Below are 16870 nucleotides of genomic sequence, written 5' to 3' on the forward strand. Positions count from 1 at the left end.
TTTCTATTAAGTACTTTTTAAAATAAGTGTTTGGCCCAACTTTTTTGTTAAGGAGTAAAAAAGTTCAAAATAAGCTGGGCCAAACATAGCCTAAGCTAACATTCCTGAAATTTGAGCTACAATTTTTTCATATTATAGTGTATGTTTGATTGCTCTTTTTTTTTTTTTTGAACAAGCTAAATTAGCTGTTTGATTGCTCATATTAAGCCACAACATTCCTTAAATTTGAGCTACAATTTTTCCATTACTAACAAAATATTTTGCATTTACAATATAATCAAATAAATGAAAAAAAAAATCCATACAGTTTATTTTTATTTTTAAAATCAAACATTTGCATCAATGTAATAGAAGAATTACAAATAACAATAAAGTTATCTAGAGGAAAGGCATAACCCAACCAAGTCTTACGATCAACTTGTATAGCACAACCATATGAGCTAATACATTCAAACATAATTGATCGAAATACTACTAAAAGCACTCATAAGAAGTTTACATATGCAACTATTGGTTCAAGCCTTGGTTCAATACTAGCAATAGAATTAGAACATCTGATGCAAAACCTATAGTATGTCTCAATTGATTGGTTAAGAGAGCATCATGCGCAATCATCCAAAGGAAAATTTGTGTTTTAGCCGATGCACTACACTTCCAAATCCATCTTCAGTCTAAAGAGTTGCAGCAACATCTAGCCTTCTCTAGAAGCCAGACATAACTAGAGGAAGCAATGTAAGTACCCGAAGACTTTTCTAGACCCACAAATCATATAGGTCCAAATTCACTACATTAGGAATTCTAACATTTAAAATTGTTTCTCTAATTTCCTCAATGAGGGGAGTGTTAGCACGACCAAGCCGTCAAGTAATGTGGTCCGAAATATCCTGTAAAGTTGTTTAGGAATCTGCAATATGTATAATGTCTGAGCGGTTAAACATGTACCTCTATCGGTCCCATTAGAAAATTAGAAGAAAAAATTTAGTTTATAATATATGAATCGAATATCTTTTTTTATTGAAAATGTATTCAATTTAATCTCATTTTCATTTTTCTCATCAATTAATTGTTTGTGTTATCTTCTACGTTTCTAGGGGAATGTGTCCTAATAATTCGGAGTTCGACCAAAAGACAAATAAAATTCGATAAAAATTGTCCTCCCGAACTAATTTATTTTCATTAACTAAATTTATTATCTTAGAAGTTCTTTTTGTGTCTTTATCAGAATTAAAGAAAATAAATAAAGAATTGTGCTTTTACTTATTTTGAAAACAAGAAGTTGAAGGGGGAAGGGGAACAGAAACTTGCTCATCAATAATGTGAAGTTTCTTCACTTTACCCCCTTTCGATTTTACGCGTCACGATTCCTTTAACCCTCGCTTAATTCCTTATATCCATTTTCATCACTCGGATCAACACCACTTTTCACGACCAAATTTCAGGCGAAGCTAAATCGTAAAGCCATTGTTCTACACTTCTTTTCACGGTATGTGGTAAGATTAGTAGTATTTCATATTCGTATTTAGCTTAATTTATGTAGAACAAAATGCCACATTACTCTCTTTTCTGTATTTTCAATGTTCCTTATAATTAGGTTTTGTTATTACTTTGGATATGGCTACACAATGTACAGTTTTTCATCTATTGATTAATCATATCGAATATTCATGATTGAAAAAGAATCAGAATGTGAGTTACACCTAAAATTGCTATTGCAATTATTGAATTATTAAAGTAATTTTCGAACTGGTGTATCCATAACTTATATAGCTTCTATTTGAATTTTATTCCTTATTATTGTTTGCATATGCACAGAATGTAGTACAATTCAATCAATGTATGTAGACAATTGTATTTTGAAATAATTTCGCATTAATTTTTTAAAATCGACGACCGTAATCAATACAAGAAGATGAATTTCTGCATACATGCTTGCTTGCTGTATGGTAGTGTATGTACATTTGTCAGCAGAGATGATGTTGGTTCTGTTCTAACATTATATAATGTTTGTCCAGCGCAGGAAATGAATAATGAATTCAATTCATGAAGTTTATAAGATTACAAAAGTACAAACATTTATAAGGTATATCACTATGCTGTACTATGGCATTTTTGTTGGATCAGTTAATATCTTTGTTTTATCAATTGCCATGTTTTTATTTAAGAACATTTGTTCTTTCTTAAATAAAATTTAGAACATAGATTTTTTTTTTGGGATATCGTGTACAAGGTCACTCTAAATGTATGTTTGGGAAAACCGTGTAGACACGCGTTTATCACCAGACGTGTGCCTAACTTGAAGCTCCAGTTTGTAGCTTCTTGGTTTTCACGGTAAAATGCATAGAAAATGGGCGGTGGCGGTGACAAGAAGCTGATCCAAACATACTATAGTATAAGCCTTTCACAATTAAATATAGGTACAAAACAAATCAAACCACACACTAACACCAACATAGAGACTAATCATACCTAGGAATAATAACACTACAGAAAACAAAGAAGACACTTCCTTCGATAAGTTTTCAAATACACCAAATAATAGCATTTCATACGAATTCCCCGACCTTATTATTCTGCCAGGTTACTGGTTTACTATATCATTGGTTCTCTTTCATGACTGTCTTCATGTTTGCTGACCACGAATGAGAACATAATTTGGCTATTTTCCTATATGGGTTTCTTTTTCATGACTGTCTTAATGTTTGCTTTCTCCATACCATAGACTAAGAATGAGAACAAATTTGGAGTTGTTGTAATGTCTTCCCTCACCTTCTTCTCCAATCTTGGTCCAAACACACATCACTACCATTATTGCAAAGTTGAATTTTCCTTGTGTTCTAGATTTACGTAGCAATCCATGAAATCACATGTCAATTTCCTTGTCTCTCAAATGAAATTTCAACATTTTAATAAAAAAAGTAACAAACAAGATACAAAATTTATAAAAGGAGCCATAGAGTCAAGGGACAGATTGCTATAATGGGGGATATATATTTATTTAGCTTCTCAGTCAGCTTGATACAAATCCGAACTTTGAAAATTACAATTCATGCAAACTGAAGGCATATGCATGGTGGTGCAGTGCCTTACAGCTGTGGCTAATACAATAGAAAACACAAATTTAATAAATAAACGCAGCTCTCTCAACAATATTAATCAAACACTGACAGAATATATGTGAAGAATCCCCTCGATCTTCGTTGTGCATGGCTTTCTTTGCTTTCACACTTTCTGTTTAGATCCTACACAAATACAAATATATATTGATCAGTTAGTTTATGTCTGATACTCTAATTAATCCTTTAATAACCAAACACCAAGAAAAAATATTAGTTTACAAGATATGGAAACTAAAATAGTAAACAGTAAATGAATGTTTCATTGTACATGAAGTTTCATTTTAAATTAGGATTGTATGCAGTATATGCTCTTAATAAAGAGTGAATGGGAGTTGATTAGTGAAGCGAAATTTTGTACTTATAATATTATAATATATGTTGCATGAAAAGTTACCATATGGTGTGATGCCAATTATAGGGTATCTAGTAGTGGTGAGGTGGAGGAGGTGATTTGTAGTAATAGTGTGGTGGAGGTGCGGAATGGACTGGAGGAGGAGGAGGAGAGTGATGCTTATAAGGCTTCTTGTGTAGTGGTGGAGGAGAATGGTAAGCTGGCTGGGGAGCATGAGGAGGGTAGGCGTGAACTGGTGGTGGTGGAGAGTGGTAAACTTGATGAGGGTGAGGGTATGGCTTCTTATGTGGTGGTGGTGGTGGAGAGTGGTAGACTGGATGAGGGTGAGGGTAGGTGTGCACTGGTGGGGGTGGTGATGGGTATTTGTATGGCTTCTTGTGTGGTGGTGGTGGATCGTGGTAGACAGGGTGAGGATTAGGGTAGGTGTGCACCGGTGGTGGCGGGGGAGATGGGTGCTTGTAAGGTTTCTTGTGTGGTGTTGGTGGTGGAGAGTGATGGACTGGGTGTGGCTGAGGGTAGGTGTGAACCGGTGGCGGTGGAGAGTGGTAAACTTTGGATGGGGTTGGACTTGGATGAGGGTAGGTGTGAACTGGTGGGGGTGGAGAGTGGTAGACTGGGGATGGGGTTGGGTGAGGGTAAGTGTGAACTGGTGGTGGTGGAGGAGATGAGTAATGTGGTGGTGGTGAGTGGACTGGTGGTGGTAATGGTGAGTAGACTGGTGGTGGTGGAGAGGAATAAGAGTATTGTTTTGCGGAAATTTCAGATGGGAAACTGATAAAGAGCATAGCCAATGCAAGACTGAGAGTAGCATAGGCCATTAGGGACCTCATTTTTTCTTACAAGTGGGGTTTGGTTCTGTGGAAGAATGCTGGTGCTACTCCTATTTATAGTTGGATTCTTTTCCATTGAACTCCAACATAGCATCTTGATTTGTTAACTTGTCCCTTGAGAGTTGAGACTCACCTTCTAGGAAACATGATACATTCATATTAAATTTTACTATAATGCTGGCTATCTTTGAATTAATACTCATTCTTATTCTTATTGACTTTTATAGCAATGCGACCCTAAGTATTTTGGAACGGTTACTTTGCTACCCATGTTGTTTTAATTTGGAGAGTGAATTTGGTTTGGCAGTCATTGGTAAGCTGAGAAGAGAATCAAACAGCTAGGATTATAGAAATGTTCACACCACCTTGATTTTTGTTTTAGTTTGCCCAAAATGAAAATACAAGAATATAGCTTTATTATTTTTATCTGTAAGGAAATATATCTATTGGTTCTAAATATCTAACATTGTTTTCTCAAAATGATTTATTTTTTAATAATAAAAAAATCTCAAAATGGTTATTCATTTATTTTTCTAATAATTTTGTTTTGATACCCAATTTTAAGATTTTGTAAGTCGTGTAATTTATTTGACACTAAATTATGTTCTAATACATGTACCTTTACCTTATATCAATTAAATTTTATTTGTGATATCAACAGAGTTGACATAGAAGGTTGGATCTTTTGCCGCACTTACTTGGTTCAAGTTAGAATTCTCACGAGTAAATCTTTGTTGGGGTTGGTTATTTTTCCTAACCCGTCTCTCATAATCTAAATTGCATGGTACTAAGATCACATGTTACTCATACTCATACATATGCATTTCAAAAGATGAAGCATGTGATATCTAGTTGAGAATAATATAAGTTAGTACTTTGGTTGCAATGAAATCTGAAACATTCTATTCTTTAGTAGTACCACTCAAAGTGAGATAACGGTATAAAATATACTATTTTTTGTTTGTCTAACTGTGAACGGCACATGCTATTATGGGTGAATGTAGAATAAGAATTTGACAGTTTCTTGAACGTATGCTTGCTCTGTAAAAGGATTTCTGTGAAAAATGTCCTGATTGCTTTCAATGGAAGTAATGAATCTAGTTGCGGTCGAAAGGATAGAATGCACTAATTGGAGGAAATAGGATATTTTGACAACTTCACACATTTTGGTCTGATTCTATGATACAACTTAAACAATTGGTTGTTGTACTTCGATATTTTGCTGTTATTTGTATAGAATTTTGATGCATAGATGGTTGGGACGGGGGATGTCGATATATCAATAGCAGAGTTTTATTTTATTTTTGCATACTCAGGGGGCATGGGAGTATTTTCTTCTTCGTTTTTTGATAAGTAAATCAATGCATTGACGTGGCCAAACCAAACACAAGATGTGTTATGTTTAGCAATACAAAGTCGGAACTATGTATCAAAACATACACATTGAGTTGGGGGGAGGGCCAGGGGATTTCTTTTATCTATCTATCTATCTCGTTTTGCTCTTGCTGTAATTGTGCTTCTAGTGTGTACTTTTTTGTTTGAGGTGTTGCATCTATTTTTGTAGTGGAATGGAGGACTCATGAACCTTAGTTTGCATATATCATGGTATTTTTTTTTTAATTTTATATTTTGAGAAGCAATATTCTTTTATTTCTTTTGGCTTCTCTTAAAATTGCCACCAAATTCACTTTTAAACTAAAAAAATAATTTGTACCAAAAATGGTAAACCAAAAATAATTAGTACAAACAAATAAACATAAATTATTATTGTCACAAGAATAATATAAAAGGAGCCATAGAGTCAAGGGACAGTTGCTATAACGGGGGATAAATATTATTTAGCTTCTCGGTCAGCTTGATAAAAATCCGAAATTTTAAAATTACAATTCATGCAAACTGAAGACATATGCATGGTGGTGCAGTGCCTTACAGCTGTGGCTAATACAATAGAAAACACAAATTTAATAAATAAACGCAGCTCTCTCAACAATATTAATCAAACACTGACGGAATATATGTGAAGAATCCCCTCGATCTTCATTGTGCATGGCTTTCTTTGCTTTCACACTTTCTGCTTAGGTCCTACACAAATACAAATATATATTGATCAGTTACTTTATGTCTGATACTCTAATTAATCCTTTAATAACCAAACACTAAGAAAAAAGATTAGCTTACAAGATATGTAGACTAAAATAGTAAACAGTAAAAGAATGTTTCATTGCACATGAAGTTTCATTTTAAATTAGGATTGTATGCAGTATATGCATTTAATAAAGAGTGAATGGGAGTTGATTAGTGAAGGGAAATTTTGTACTTATAATATTATAATATATGTTGCATGAAAAGTTACCATATGGTGTGATGCCAATTATAGGCTATCTAGTAATGGCGAGGTGGAGGAGGTGATTTGTAGTAATAGTGTGGTGGAGGTGCGGAATGGACTGGAGGAGGAGGAGAGTGGTGCTTATAAGGCTTCTTGTGTAGTGGCGGAGGAGAATGGTAAGCTGGGTGGGGAGCATGAGGTGGGTAGGTGGGAGCTGGTGGTGGTGGAGAGTGGTAAACTGGGTGAGGGTGAGGGTATGGCTTCTTATGTGGTGGTGGTGGAGAGTGGTAGACTGGATGAGGGTTAGGGTAGGTGTGCACTGGTGGGGGTGGTGGTGATGGGTATTTGTATGGCTTCTTGTGTGGTGGTGGAGGAGAGTGGGAGACAGGGTGAGGATGAGGGTAGGTGTGCGCTGGTGGTGGTGGGGGAGATGGGTACTTGTAAGGCTTCTTGTGTGGTGTTGGTGGTGGAGGAGAATGGTAGACTGGGTGTGGGTGAGGGTAGGTGTGAACCGGTGGCGGTGGAGAGTGGTAAACTGGGGATGGGGTTGGATGAGGGTAGGCGTGAACCGGTGGTGGTGGAGAGTGGTAGACTGGGGATGGGGTTGGGTGAGGGTAAGTGTGAACTGGTGGTGGTGGAGATGAGTAATGTGGTGGTTGAGAGCGGACTGGTGGTGGTGATGGTGAGTAGACTGGTGGTGGTGGAGAGGAATAAGAGTATTGTTTTGCTGAAATTTCAGATGGGAAACTGCAAAAGAGCATAGCCAATGCAAGAGTGAGAGAAGCATAGGCCATTAGGGACCTCATTTTTCCTTACAAGCGGGGTTTGGTTCTGTGGAAGAATGCTGGTGCTATCCCTATTTATAGTTGGATTCTTTTCCATTGAACTCCAACATAGCATCTTGATTAGTTAACTTGTCCCTTGAGAGTTGAGACTAACCTTCTAGGAAACATGATACATTCATATTAAATTATACTATAAGGCTGGCTCTCTTTGAATGGTACTCATTCTTATTGACTTTTAGAGCAATGCAACCCTAAGTATTTTGGAATGGTTTCTTTGCTACCCAAGTTCTTTTAATTTGGAGAGTGAATTTGGTTTGGCAGTCATTGGTAAGTTGTGAAGAGAATCAAACAGCTAGGACTATAGAAATGGTCAGACCACCTTGATTTTAGTTTGTTTGCCCAAAATGAAGTACAAGAATATAGGTTTATTATTTTTATCTGTAAGGAAATATATCTTTTGATTCTAAATATCTAACATTGTTTTCTCAAAATGATTTATTCATTTATTTTTCTAATAATTTTGTTTTCATACCCGATTTTAAGATTTTGAAGTTGTGTAATTATTTGACGCTAAATTATGTTCTAATATATGTCTCTTATATCAATTAAATTTTATTTGTGATATCAACAGAGTTGACATAGATGGTTGGGGAGTTGACATAGATGGTTGGATATTTTGCCGCACTTACTTGGTTCAAGTCAGAATTCCCACGAGTAAATCTTTACTGGGGTTGGTGGTTTTTCCTGACCTGTCTCTCATAATCTTAATTGCATGGTACTAAGATCGCATGTTATACCTTAAATTCATACTACACTTTCCTGACCATGCACTGTCTAACTGAACACATTATATTTGAAATAGAGTACATATTAGATAGACGTACATTATTAAGAAAACACTAATAGATAGCACATTATTAAGAAAACTAATATATCAATGTAACTCCAATTTAGCATATTGATAAGTTTATTTCACTTGAAACTCATCTTCTAGGAAACATGACATATATTGATATTATATAAGGCTGGCTGGCTATATTAACTATATGAATTACTCATTCATATTGACATTTGGAGCAGCGTCCCTAAGCACTTTGGAACGGTTGTGACCCAAAGCGTTTTGGAGCTTGAATTTGTATTTGATCCAAGGTGCAGGCTGAGACCAGAATAATTAAAATAGGTAGGACTGTTGAAATTTTGGCATCACCTTTATTTTTTATTATCCCAAAGAAACGACAAGACTGTCACTTAGTTATTACTATTTTGGATCTGTAACGAACATATCTTTTGATTCTAAGTTTCTAACACTGAAATTATTCTGAAAAGAGTACATCTTCAATTTAACACTGAAATTATTCTGACTACCCATTCTAAAATATATGAAATATTGTAGTGCCTATTTTAATGATGCTAGGGACTACGGAACAAAAATTCATGTGCTTTAGAAACTAAAATGACGTTTTTTCATATACTTCCAAAACTATTTATTATGTATTTGTATATTGTTTGGTGACTAAACTGGAAAGAGGGCTTATTCATCCTCAAAATTATTTACTCTCTCCATCAAATATTAAGTTTCACATTTGTAAAAGAGAAATATACCCTAGGCACTAGTTAAAGAAGTAAAGATAGTAAAAATACTTTGGAAATTGTGTCGTCAAATTCTTGAAATATAAAATGTGTTGTTTTTAATATAAAACTTACTTATTTTAGTTCCTTAACTAGTGCCCATGATACTAGTTTACACGACCCTTATTTTATTTCAATTCTACATTCAAATATATCCCTCACTTTGAAGTCTACTATACTCAACTGTACATTTATGGCAACAATTTGTCCGGTGCGTCTCTGGGACACGGTATGTTATGATAGCTAGACCATGGACCCTTTTCGGATTGGACCTTGACCTAGTCCGAAACATTATTGTTGGTTAATAATACAATGGTTTGTTGTTCAACGGTTCTATCTATTTTAATTGCCGGATGAATATGTTTATGATAGGATGATAGGTAGATTTTAAGGTTAAAATTTTGTTTATCGATTCTATTTTGCTGAGGATTATGTATAGTGGACATATAATTCATAATTATTTAAAGCACAATAGCGAGGTTTATCTAAAGGAATAGGAATTTTTCAAAGGCCTCCTTTATATATATTTTTTCTTTCAATTAGACAATTTATACCAATATAGTTAGGATGTCAGTGAAGGCATAATGATGGCTTTGCACTTCCAATTTTTCGTTAACAAAAATATATCTAGAAAATTACTGTACTTTTGTTTGGTAATTACTATTAAATTATCAATTTAAAAGGTGAAACTTTACTTTTGAATTGTGTGATTTGAGCTCACAAGATGAACTGTGTTGTTCGCGGACTTGGAAGAGCCGAGCTTGAGCTAAAAAGAAGGTTTATATCAAACTCAATTCGAATTTCAAGATGAACTAATTTTATCGAGTCAAGCTGAACTGGAGAAACTTGACAGAGCAGCAATTCTTCGAATACTCATAATGTTAGTTCGTCCTTTCCCTTTTTCGATTTTAGGAATCATCACAATTTATTCTTTGTAATTGTAAATCTGTAAACCTTTGCTTACTACACTTATTTTTATTTATATTCATTTTTAGCCCTTGGAACAACACTCGTTTGTTTGCACGAGCAGAGTTACAGAAGAGTTTTGGTGAAGCGAAATCTAAAGGTATTCTCCTACATTTCCTTTCACGAGCTCTGTTGAAACTCCTTACATTTAACTTGGTATATGTAGAAGAAATAGGCACAGTTATCTGTTTTCAGCAGTTTTAATAATTTTTTTCATGCCAAGTAAAATTTGGTTTGATTATTACTGTGGATATGGCCACACATTGCAACATTTTTTTTCTTTCAATTGATTAATCATATAGAATATTCATGAGTGAATATGTATCCATATGATCTTCTTTAAAATATGCTCAGATTCTCAAAAAGTTTAAGCTGTTAATATTTTATTGTTTGTCTGACTGTGAAAGGCACATGCTATTATGGGTTACTGTTATGGGTTATTGGGTGAATGCAGAATAAGAATTTGTCTGACTGTAAAATGACTGCTGTGAAAAATGTCCCAAATGTTTTTATTAGAAAAAACCTAAGTCCCTAGTGGAAAAGTAATAAGGTCGGAAACGAGTCTAAAAAGAGAAACACCAGTTTGTAAGGATGAGTTAGATCAAATATAAAAAATTAATAGTTTTCAATTGAAGTAATCAATCTAGTTGATGGTGAAGGATAAAATGCACTTATTGGAGGAAATATAATATTTTGACAACTTCCCACATTTTGGTTTGATTCTGTGATAAAACTAAAACAATTGATTTTTGTACTTGGATGTTTTGCTGCTATTTGTATCGAATTTCAATACATAGATGGTTGGAACGAGGGATGTCTGTTTGGATTCTTAGTGTTAGTGGGTAAGGGAGTATTTGTTTTCTTTTTTGATGGGGTTAAACTATAGACATTGAGACTTGGAGAAACACTTCCATAAGCACAAGTACAAACTACACACATTGTCCTTATTGAGGGGTTATGACTTATGATGTAGTTCTTCTCTAGTGACTCTGTAGTAGTGCTCATGGTGTGTGCTATTTTTTCGTTTGAAGTGTTGCACCTCTTTTTGTAGTGAGTTGGAGTACTCTTGTTTATATTATTATAAATCTTTGTCGTTAAAAGAAAACACACATTGAGACACGAGTCTTAGTTCACCTATAAAATGGTTTCTTTTTCTTCCTTCTTTTGAGAAGCAATAGTCTTTTATTTCTTTTGGCTTCTCTTAAAATTGCTACCAAATTCACTTTTATTTAAACTAAAAATTAATTTGTACCAAGAAAGGTAAACCAAAAATAAATGTAGTACAAACAAATAAACATAGATTATTAGAAAAGAGCTATAGATGCAAGGGACATATTTCTATAATAGGGGATATATATATTTATTTGGCTTGTCAGTCAGCTTGATGCAAAACCGAACTTTGAAAAATACACAATTCATGCAAACAACTGCAGACACATGCATGGTGGGGCAGTGCCTTACAGCTGTGGCTAATACAACAAAATACACAAATTAAATAAATAAAAGCAGCCCGCTAAACAATAATATTCAAACATTTGACGAAATATACGTGAAGAATCCCCCTTGATCTTCTTTGTGCATGACTTTCTTTGCTTTCACACTTTCTGTTTAGATCCTACAAAAATCCAAATATATATTGATCTGTCAGTTTATGTTTGATACTCTAATCCCTTAATAACCAAAAACTATAAGACCAAGATTTATTTAAAAGAAATGGATACTAAATCATTAAACAGTAAAAGAATGTTTCATTGCACATGAAGTTTCATTTTAAATTAGGATTGCATTTATACTGGACAATTATACTGTTACTTAGTTAATAATGAGAGAATATGTTTTGATTTGTGAAAGGAAATATTGTAATTGTTAATATTATAATATATTTTGCATGAAAATTTACCATGTGGTGTGATGCCAAGTATAGGCTATCTAGTGGTGGTAAGGTGGAGGAGGGGATTTGTAGTAATAGTGTGGTGGAGGTGGGGAAGAGACTGGAGGAGGAGGAGAATGGTAGACTGGGTGAGGGTGAGGGTAAGGGGTGGGAACGTGAGGGGGGTAGGTGTGAACTGGTGGTGGTGGAGAGTGGTAGACTGGGTGAGGGTGAGGGTAAGGGTGTGGGGTGTAGGGCTTCTTGTATGGTGGTGGTGGAGAGTGGTAGACTGGGTGAGGGTGAGGGTAAGTGTGCACTGGTGGTGGTGGGGGAGATGCGTACTTGTATGGCTTCTTGTGTGGTGGTGGTGGAGAGTGGTAGACTGGGTGTGGGTGAGGGTAGGTGTGCACTGGTGGTGGGGAGTGGTACACTGGGTGGGGGTGAGGGTAGGTGTGCACTGGTGGTGGTGGTGGTGATGCGTACTTGTATGGCTTCTTGTGTGGTGGTGGTGGGGAGTGGTACACTGGGTGGGGGTGAGGGTAGGTGTGCACTGGTGGTGGTGGAGGAGATGCGTACTTGTAATGCTTCTTGTGGGGTGGTGGTGGTGGTGGGGAGTGGTAGACTGGGTGTGGGTGAGGATAGGTGTGAACCGGTGGTGGTGGAGAGTGGTAGACTGGGGATGGAGTTGGATGAGGATAGGTGTGCACTGGTGGTGGTGGAGAATGGTAGACTGGTGATGGGGTTGGATGGGGGTAAGTGTGCACTGGTGGTGGTGGAGAGGAATAAGAGTACTGGTTTGCGGAAGTTTCAGCTGCAAAACTGATGAAGAGGATTGCTAATGCAAGAGTGAGAGTAGAGGCCATTTGGGACCTCATTTTTTCTTACAAGTTTGTTTTGTTTCTGTGGAGTGTGGAAGAATGCTGGTGGTGCTACCCCATTTTATAGTTAAATTTTTAAAGCATCTTGATTAGTTAACTTGTCCCTTGAGACTCACCTTCTAGGAAATATGCATACATCCATATTAAATTATACTATAAGGCTGGCTGGCTGTATTTGAATTACTACCAATTCTTATTGACTTTTAGAGCAATGTGACCCTAATTATTTTGGAATGGTTTTGGTAGAAACAGGCAAGTTGAAAAGGGAATCCAAAAGCTAGGACTATAGAGTGCATGTTTGAAATTAGATACTGTAATTTTGATAAAAACTACAGTTTAGAGTTTTAATAAATTACTGTGTCACCATGATTTGTGCATGATTCCAAACACGCATGAATGTTTATGCCACCCTGATTTTAGTTTTAGATTGCCAAAAATGAAAAGACAAGAATATAGCTTAATTATTTTTGATCTGTAAGGAAATGTATCTATTGATTTTAAGTTTCTAACATTGTATTGTTAAAATGATTTTTTTATAACAAATCTCAATGATTTATTCATATATTTATTTTTCTAATCATTTTGTTTTCATACCTGATTTATATATATGACACTAAATTATGTTCTAAGATCTCACTCTTATATCAATTTAATATCATTGTGATATCAACAGAGTTGACATAGATGATTGGACCTCTTGCTCACACTTGGATACAAGTCACAGTTTCCGCATTGGCAGGTCATACAATTCTATTGCAAATTTTTGTAGAGGTTTGTGGTTCTTCTTAGCATGTCTCTCCTAATCTAAATTTCATGGTACGGTATACCCAAATAAGAATAAAAGGTTGAGTTTGTCTAATATGAACATCCCAAAAAAGGTCCAAAGGTGAATTCTTACAAATTTTAGTAAAAGAATGAATTTATAATAATAAAAAATAGGGATAACACCTTAGAATAAAATGTTTAGAAAGTTTTATAAACTAAATATCTTTAATGGACAATGGTCTTCGAATAAAAAGTAGCCGTAGATATTGACCATTGCTCGGTAAGTGTACTTAAATAATACATGTACACAAATTTGTTTTTATTATTGTATTAATAAGTTTCACACAATTGGATTAATACGTCACATCACATATCATTCGATACAATAGACATTTTAATCCAATTTTTAAAACAAATTTATGTATAATAATGAAAAAATGTCTCACTTGTACACCATAGACTATAGGATTATGACAACTTTCCATAGAAAAGTATGGTTTAAATAGAAATAACTCTATGATTGGATATGATAAATCATATAATATAACCCTATATAAAATGGTATATCCTTTCTCTACCCTATATGTCTTTGTACATAGACAATCATTTTAGAAACATAAACATAATAATAATACAATTGCATGTATCTGATCTAGATCCGGGAAAAAGGGGGATGGAGAATACTTGCATTTTTAAGTAATCATTTTTAAAATAATCTTTTATAAACTTAATTAAGTAATGCAAAATTACCTTACTCTAACGATTTGTTTTAGGGGTTATTCTACATTTGTTTTCTTCATGTGTGCTCTACTTTAATTTAGCTTTGAAACACATTTTAAGCAAATCATGCAATTGTTCTAAGGCTTGCTGTGATACTCTTTTTTAATCCTCAATGACTTGCTGCAAATCTTCTGTACAGTAATTTTAAGTAATTGATGCCATAATATAGTGTAGCTCTTGTTTGTTGCTTAGCTTTGCTGGTTACAGTATGTTTTACGTTTCTTTTGAAAAATAGAGAAAATCCTAACTCACTTTATATCATATATGTATTTTTACACTCTTCAATTTTTAATTTATATAATTTCGAAAGTTAAAACTTGGAGTAGAATTGGCAATTTTAATTATAATTTACTAGCTTAGATCTACCGGAAATGACTATATATTGGCAAGTCCTTAAATGGATTACTACTATAATTTTTAGCAAGACTAAGATAGAATGTTATACCTTAAAGTCATATTGCACTTTCTTGACAATACATTATCAAAGTGTATTAAATTTTTTTTAAAGACAAAGGTACATTATTAATTAAGAAAACAAATTGTATTAAGAGAAAAACGCCCCATGAAAGATTTTTGTTTGTGCAATGTAACTCCAATTTAGCATCTTCATAAGTTTACTTTCACATTTTTTTTTTTAAGTAAAGGTTTACTTTCAGTTGAAACTCATCTTCTAGGAAACATGGCACATTGAATTACTCGTTCATATTGACATTTGGAGCAAATGACCCTAAGCATTTTAGAACGGTTGTAACCCAAAAACCTTTCGAAGCCTGAATTTGGATTGGATCTAAGTTGCAGGCTGAGAACAGAATAATTAAATTAGCTAGAACTGTTGAAATGTTGGCACCACCTTTATTTTTTAATTCTCCACATAAAAGACAAGATTGTCACTTAATTAATTATTGTACTATTTTTAATCTGTGAGGAACACATATCTATTGACTCTAAGTTTCTAACACTGAATTGTTCAAAAAAAGTTGCTAACACTGAAATTATTATCAAAAGAATACATTTTCAATTTTGCTTCTAAAAGTGTTTAATATCTCTATTTAGTTTCTAAATATATAAAAATAATAAGTGTTGTCTCTAATTATAAGTCTCCTTTAAAAAAGAATTGTATCTAAGTAAAAGCACATTTGCAGTTCCAAGTGAACTTATCTCAGTTAATATGGACATCACATTTTATATTTAAGGGTCGGAATTCGAATTCCGGACACTCTACTTTTTCACTTTAAAAGTGAAATTTTTAACCACTAGCCTACTTTAAAAAAAATAAATAAATTCACATTTGCAAATTGCTAGATACATTTTTTACCATTTGTCTTGGAAGATAAAAATTAATATTAGGACACATAAATTTTACAAAATTCACCGTGGTCCACCGTGGACAAGTGATATACCGAATATGAATTTTACAAAATTCACTATTGGATTGAAAATTTATATCGTATAGATCATCCATAAATTTTTTAAATTTTTTTGAAAATCACTTGATGTGTTATTGAGACCCATCAAGATTTACGTTATTTAATAAACCGTTAATCTTGATGTGTCTCAATAACATAATAAATGATTTTCAATTTTTCTAAATTTTTCTATGGATGATATATATGATTTAAACTTTCAATCAAACGGTGAATTTTATAAAATTCGTATTCGTTATAATGGTATTCGTGACTGGTCCACTATGAACCACCTGATGAAGTGGTCAATATTAGAATTTATCATATGAACTTTGTTGCTTAACTTGCTTTGGTCCCCATTGTTTTAAACTATTTATTACAGTATTTGCAAAAAAAAATATAGTTTAGAAACTTCCAAGACTGAACAAAGAGTTTATTCATTCTCAACATTATTTCTTCCCTCCCGTCCTATGTTAAATTTCAAATTTGCAAAAGAGAAATGTATCAAAATATGTGCTATTATTTTATAAAATTGATAATATTTGTTGTATCATTTTTAATTATCTGTATATAATAAACATAAACATCTAAACTTAAGGTGATATTTATATGGACCGAGGTAGTATTTTTTAAAAACATTTCATTTTCATACAAGATTTCGAATCTTGAATATATATTGCTGCCTTAGAGTTGAGTGTGATTTATGGTTATATAGGACACCCTAAAACAATTTTTTATCTTCATAATTATCATTTGAAAATTTTATTGTTCTAAGGAACTGGCCATTCACAAACAACTACTCCATAGCCTATGCATTATAAAATTAATTAACAGAACTGGCCAATGATGACTTGTGCTTCTTAGTTATATTAAAATTAAAATTAATTATTAACTTTGTGTCAAAAATATGAAGGTAAACTCAACTCAAGCAACTGTCGGTGATTACACCCACTTGGTGCAATTTGTAAAGTGATCATTTAATTTATTTTTTGATATATCTGTTTAATTAGTTTTATTATTACTACTACAGCTGTCTACCTATAAATCTCATTTGATTTTGTTTTTACCAATATAATAAATTTCTATTACAATTTTTGAACCCATGATCGATTGTTTGAGGGGTCCAAGTTCTTTGCTAAAAATCTCTATAGATCGATGGTTATTTGAAAA

At 33.8% G+C, this 16870-nt stretch overlaps 3 protein-coding genes and 1 long non-coding RNA gene across 10 annotated transcripts; 1 reads left to right on the forward strand and 3 right to left on the reverse strand.

Annotated features, from left to right (window-relative positions):
* Nucleotides 1–1264: 1264 nt before the first annotated feature.
* Nucleotides 1265–16813, forward strand: LOC123919993. 7 transcript variants are annotated; one of them, XR_006813387.1, is made up of 8 exons: nt 1265–1483; nt 2013–2080; nt 4960–5037; nt 8041–8139; nt 8490–8589; nt 9763–9918; nt 10034–10104; nt 13426–15216. It is a non-coding gene; the product is annotated as an uncharacterized LOC123919993 (long non-coding RNA). The 7 variants fall into 7 exon arrangements; XR_006813379.1 differs by having other exon boundaries at nt 1278–1483; nt 8041–8184; XR_006813384.1 differs by having other exon boundaries at nt 1278–1483; nt 9755–9918.
* LOC123919974 (extensin-3-like) lies at nt 2370–4338 on the reverse strand. Its single transcript, XM_045972042.1, has 2 exons — nt 3511–4338; nt 2370–3239 (listed from the first exon to the last, which is right to left on the reverse strand). Exon 1 carries the CDS (start codon nt 4296–4298, stop codon nt 3540–3542), a length of 759 nt encoding a protein of 252 aa, XP_045827998.1. The 5' UTR covers nt 4299–4338; the 3' UTR covers nt 2370–3239; nt 3511–3539.
* Nucleotides 6111–7465, reverse strand: LOC123919983 (extensin-3-like). The gene is made up of 2 exons (XM_045972051.1): nt 6652–7465; nt 6111–6380 (listed from the first exon to the last, which is right to left on the reverse strand). Exon 1 carries the CDS (start codon nt 7428–7430, stop codon nt 6681–6683), a length of 750 nt encoding a protein of 249 aa, XP_045828007.1. The 5' UTR covers nt 7431–7465; the 3' UTR covers nt 6111–6380; nt 6652–6680.
* On the reverse strand, nt 11340–12834 carry LOC123919967 (extensin-3-like). Its single transcript, XM_045972032.1, has 2 exons — nt 11905–12834; nt 11340–11619 (listed from the first exon to the last, which is right to left on the reverse strand). The coding sequence occupies exon 1, from the start codon at nt 12747–12749 to the stop codon at nt 11934–11936; it is 816 nt and encodes a 271-aa protein (XP_045827988.1). The 5' UTR covers nt 12750–12834; the 3' UTR covers nt 11340–11619; nt 11905–11933.
* Nucleotides 16814–16870: the final 57 nt, after the last annotated feature.

Source organism: Trifolium pratense, linkage group LG1 (assembly GCF_020283565.1).
Source record: "Trifolium pratense cultivar HEN17-A07 linkage group LG1, ARS_RC_1.1, whole genome shotgun sequence".
Classification (NCBI taxonomy): Eukaryota; Viridiplantae; Streptophyta; class Magnoliopsida; order Fabales; family Fabaceae; genus Trifolium; species Trifolium pratense.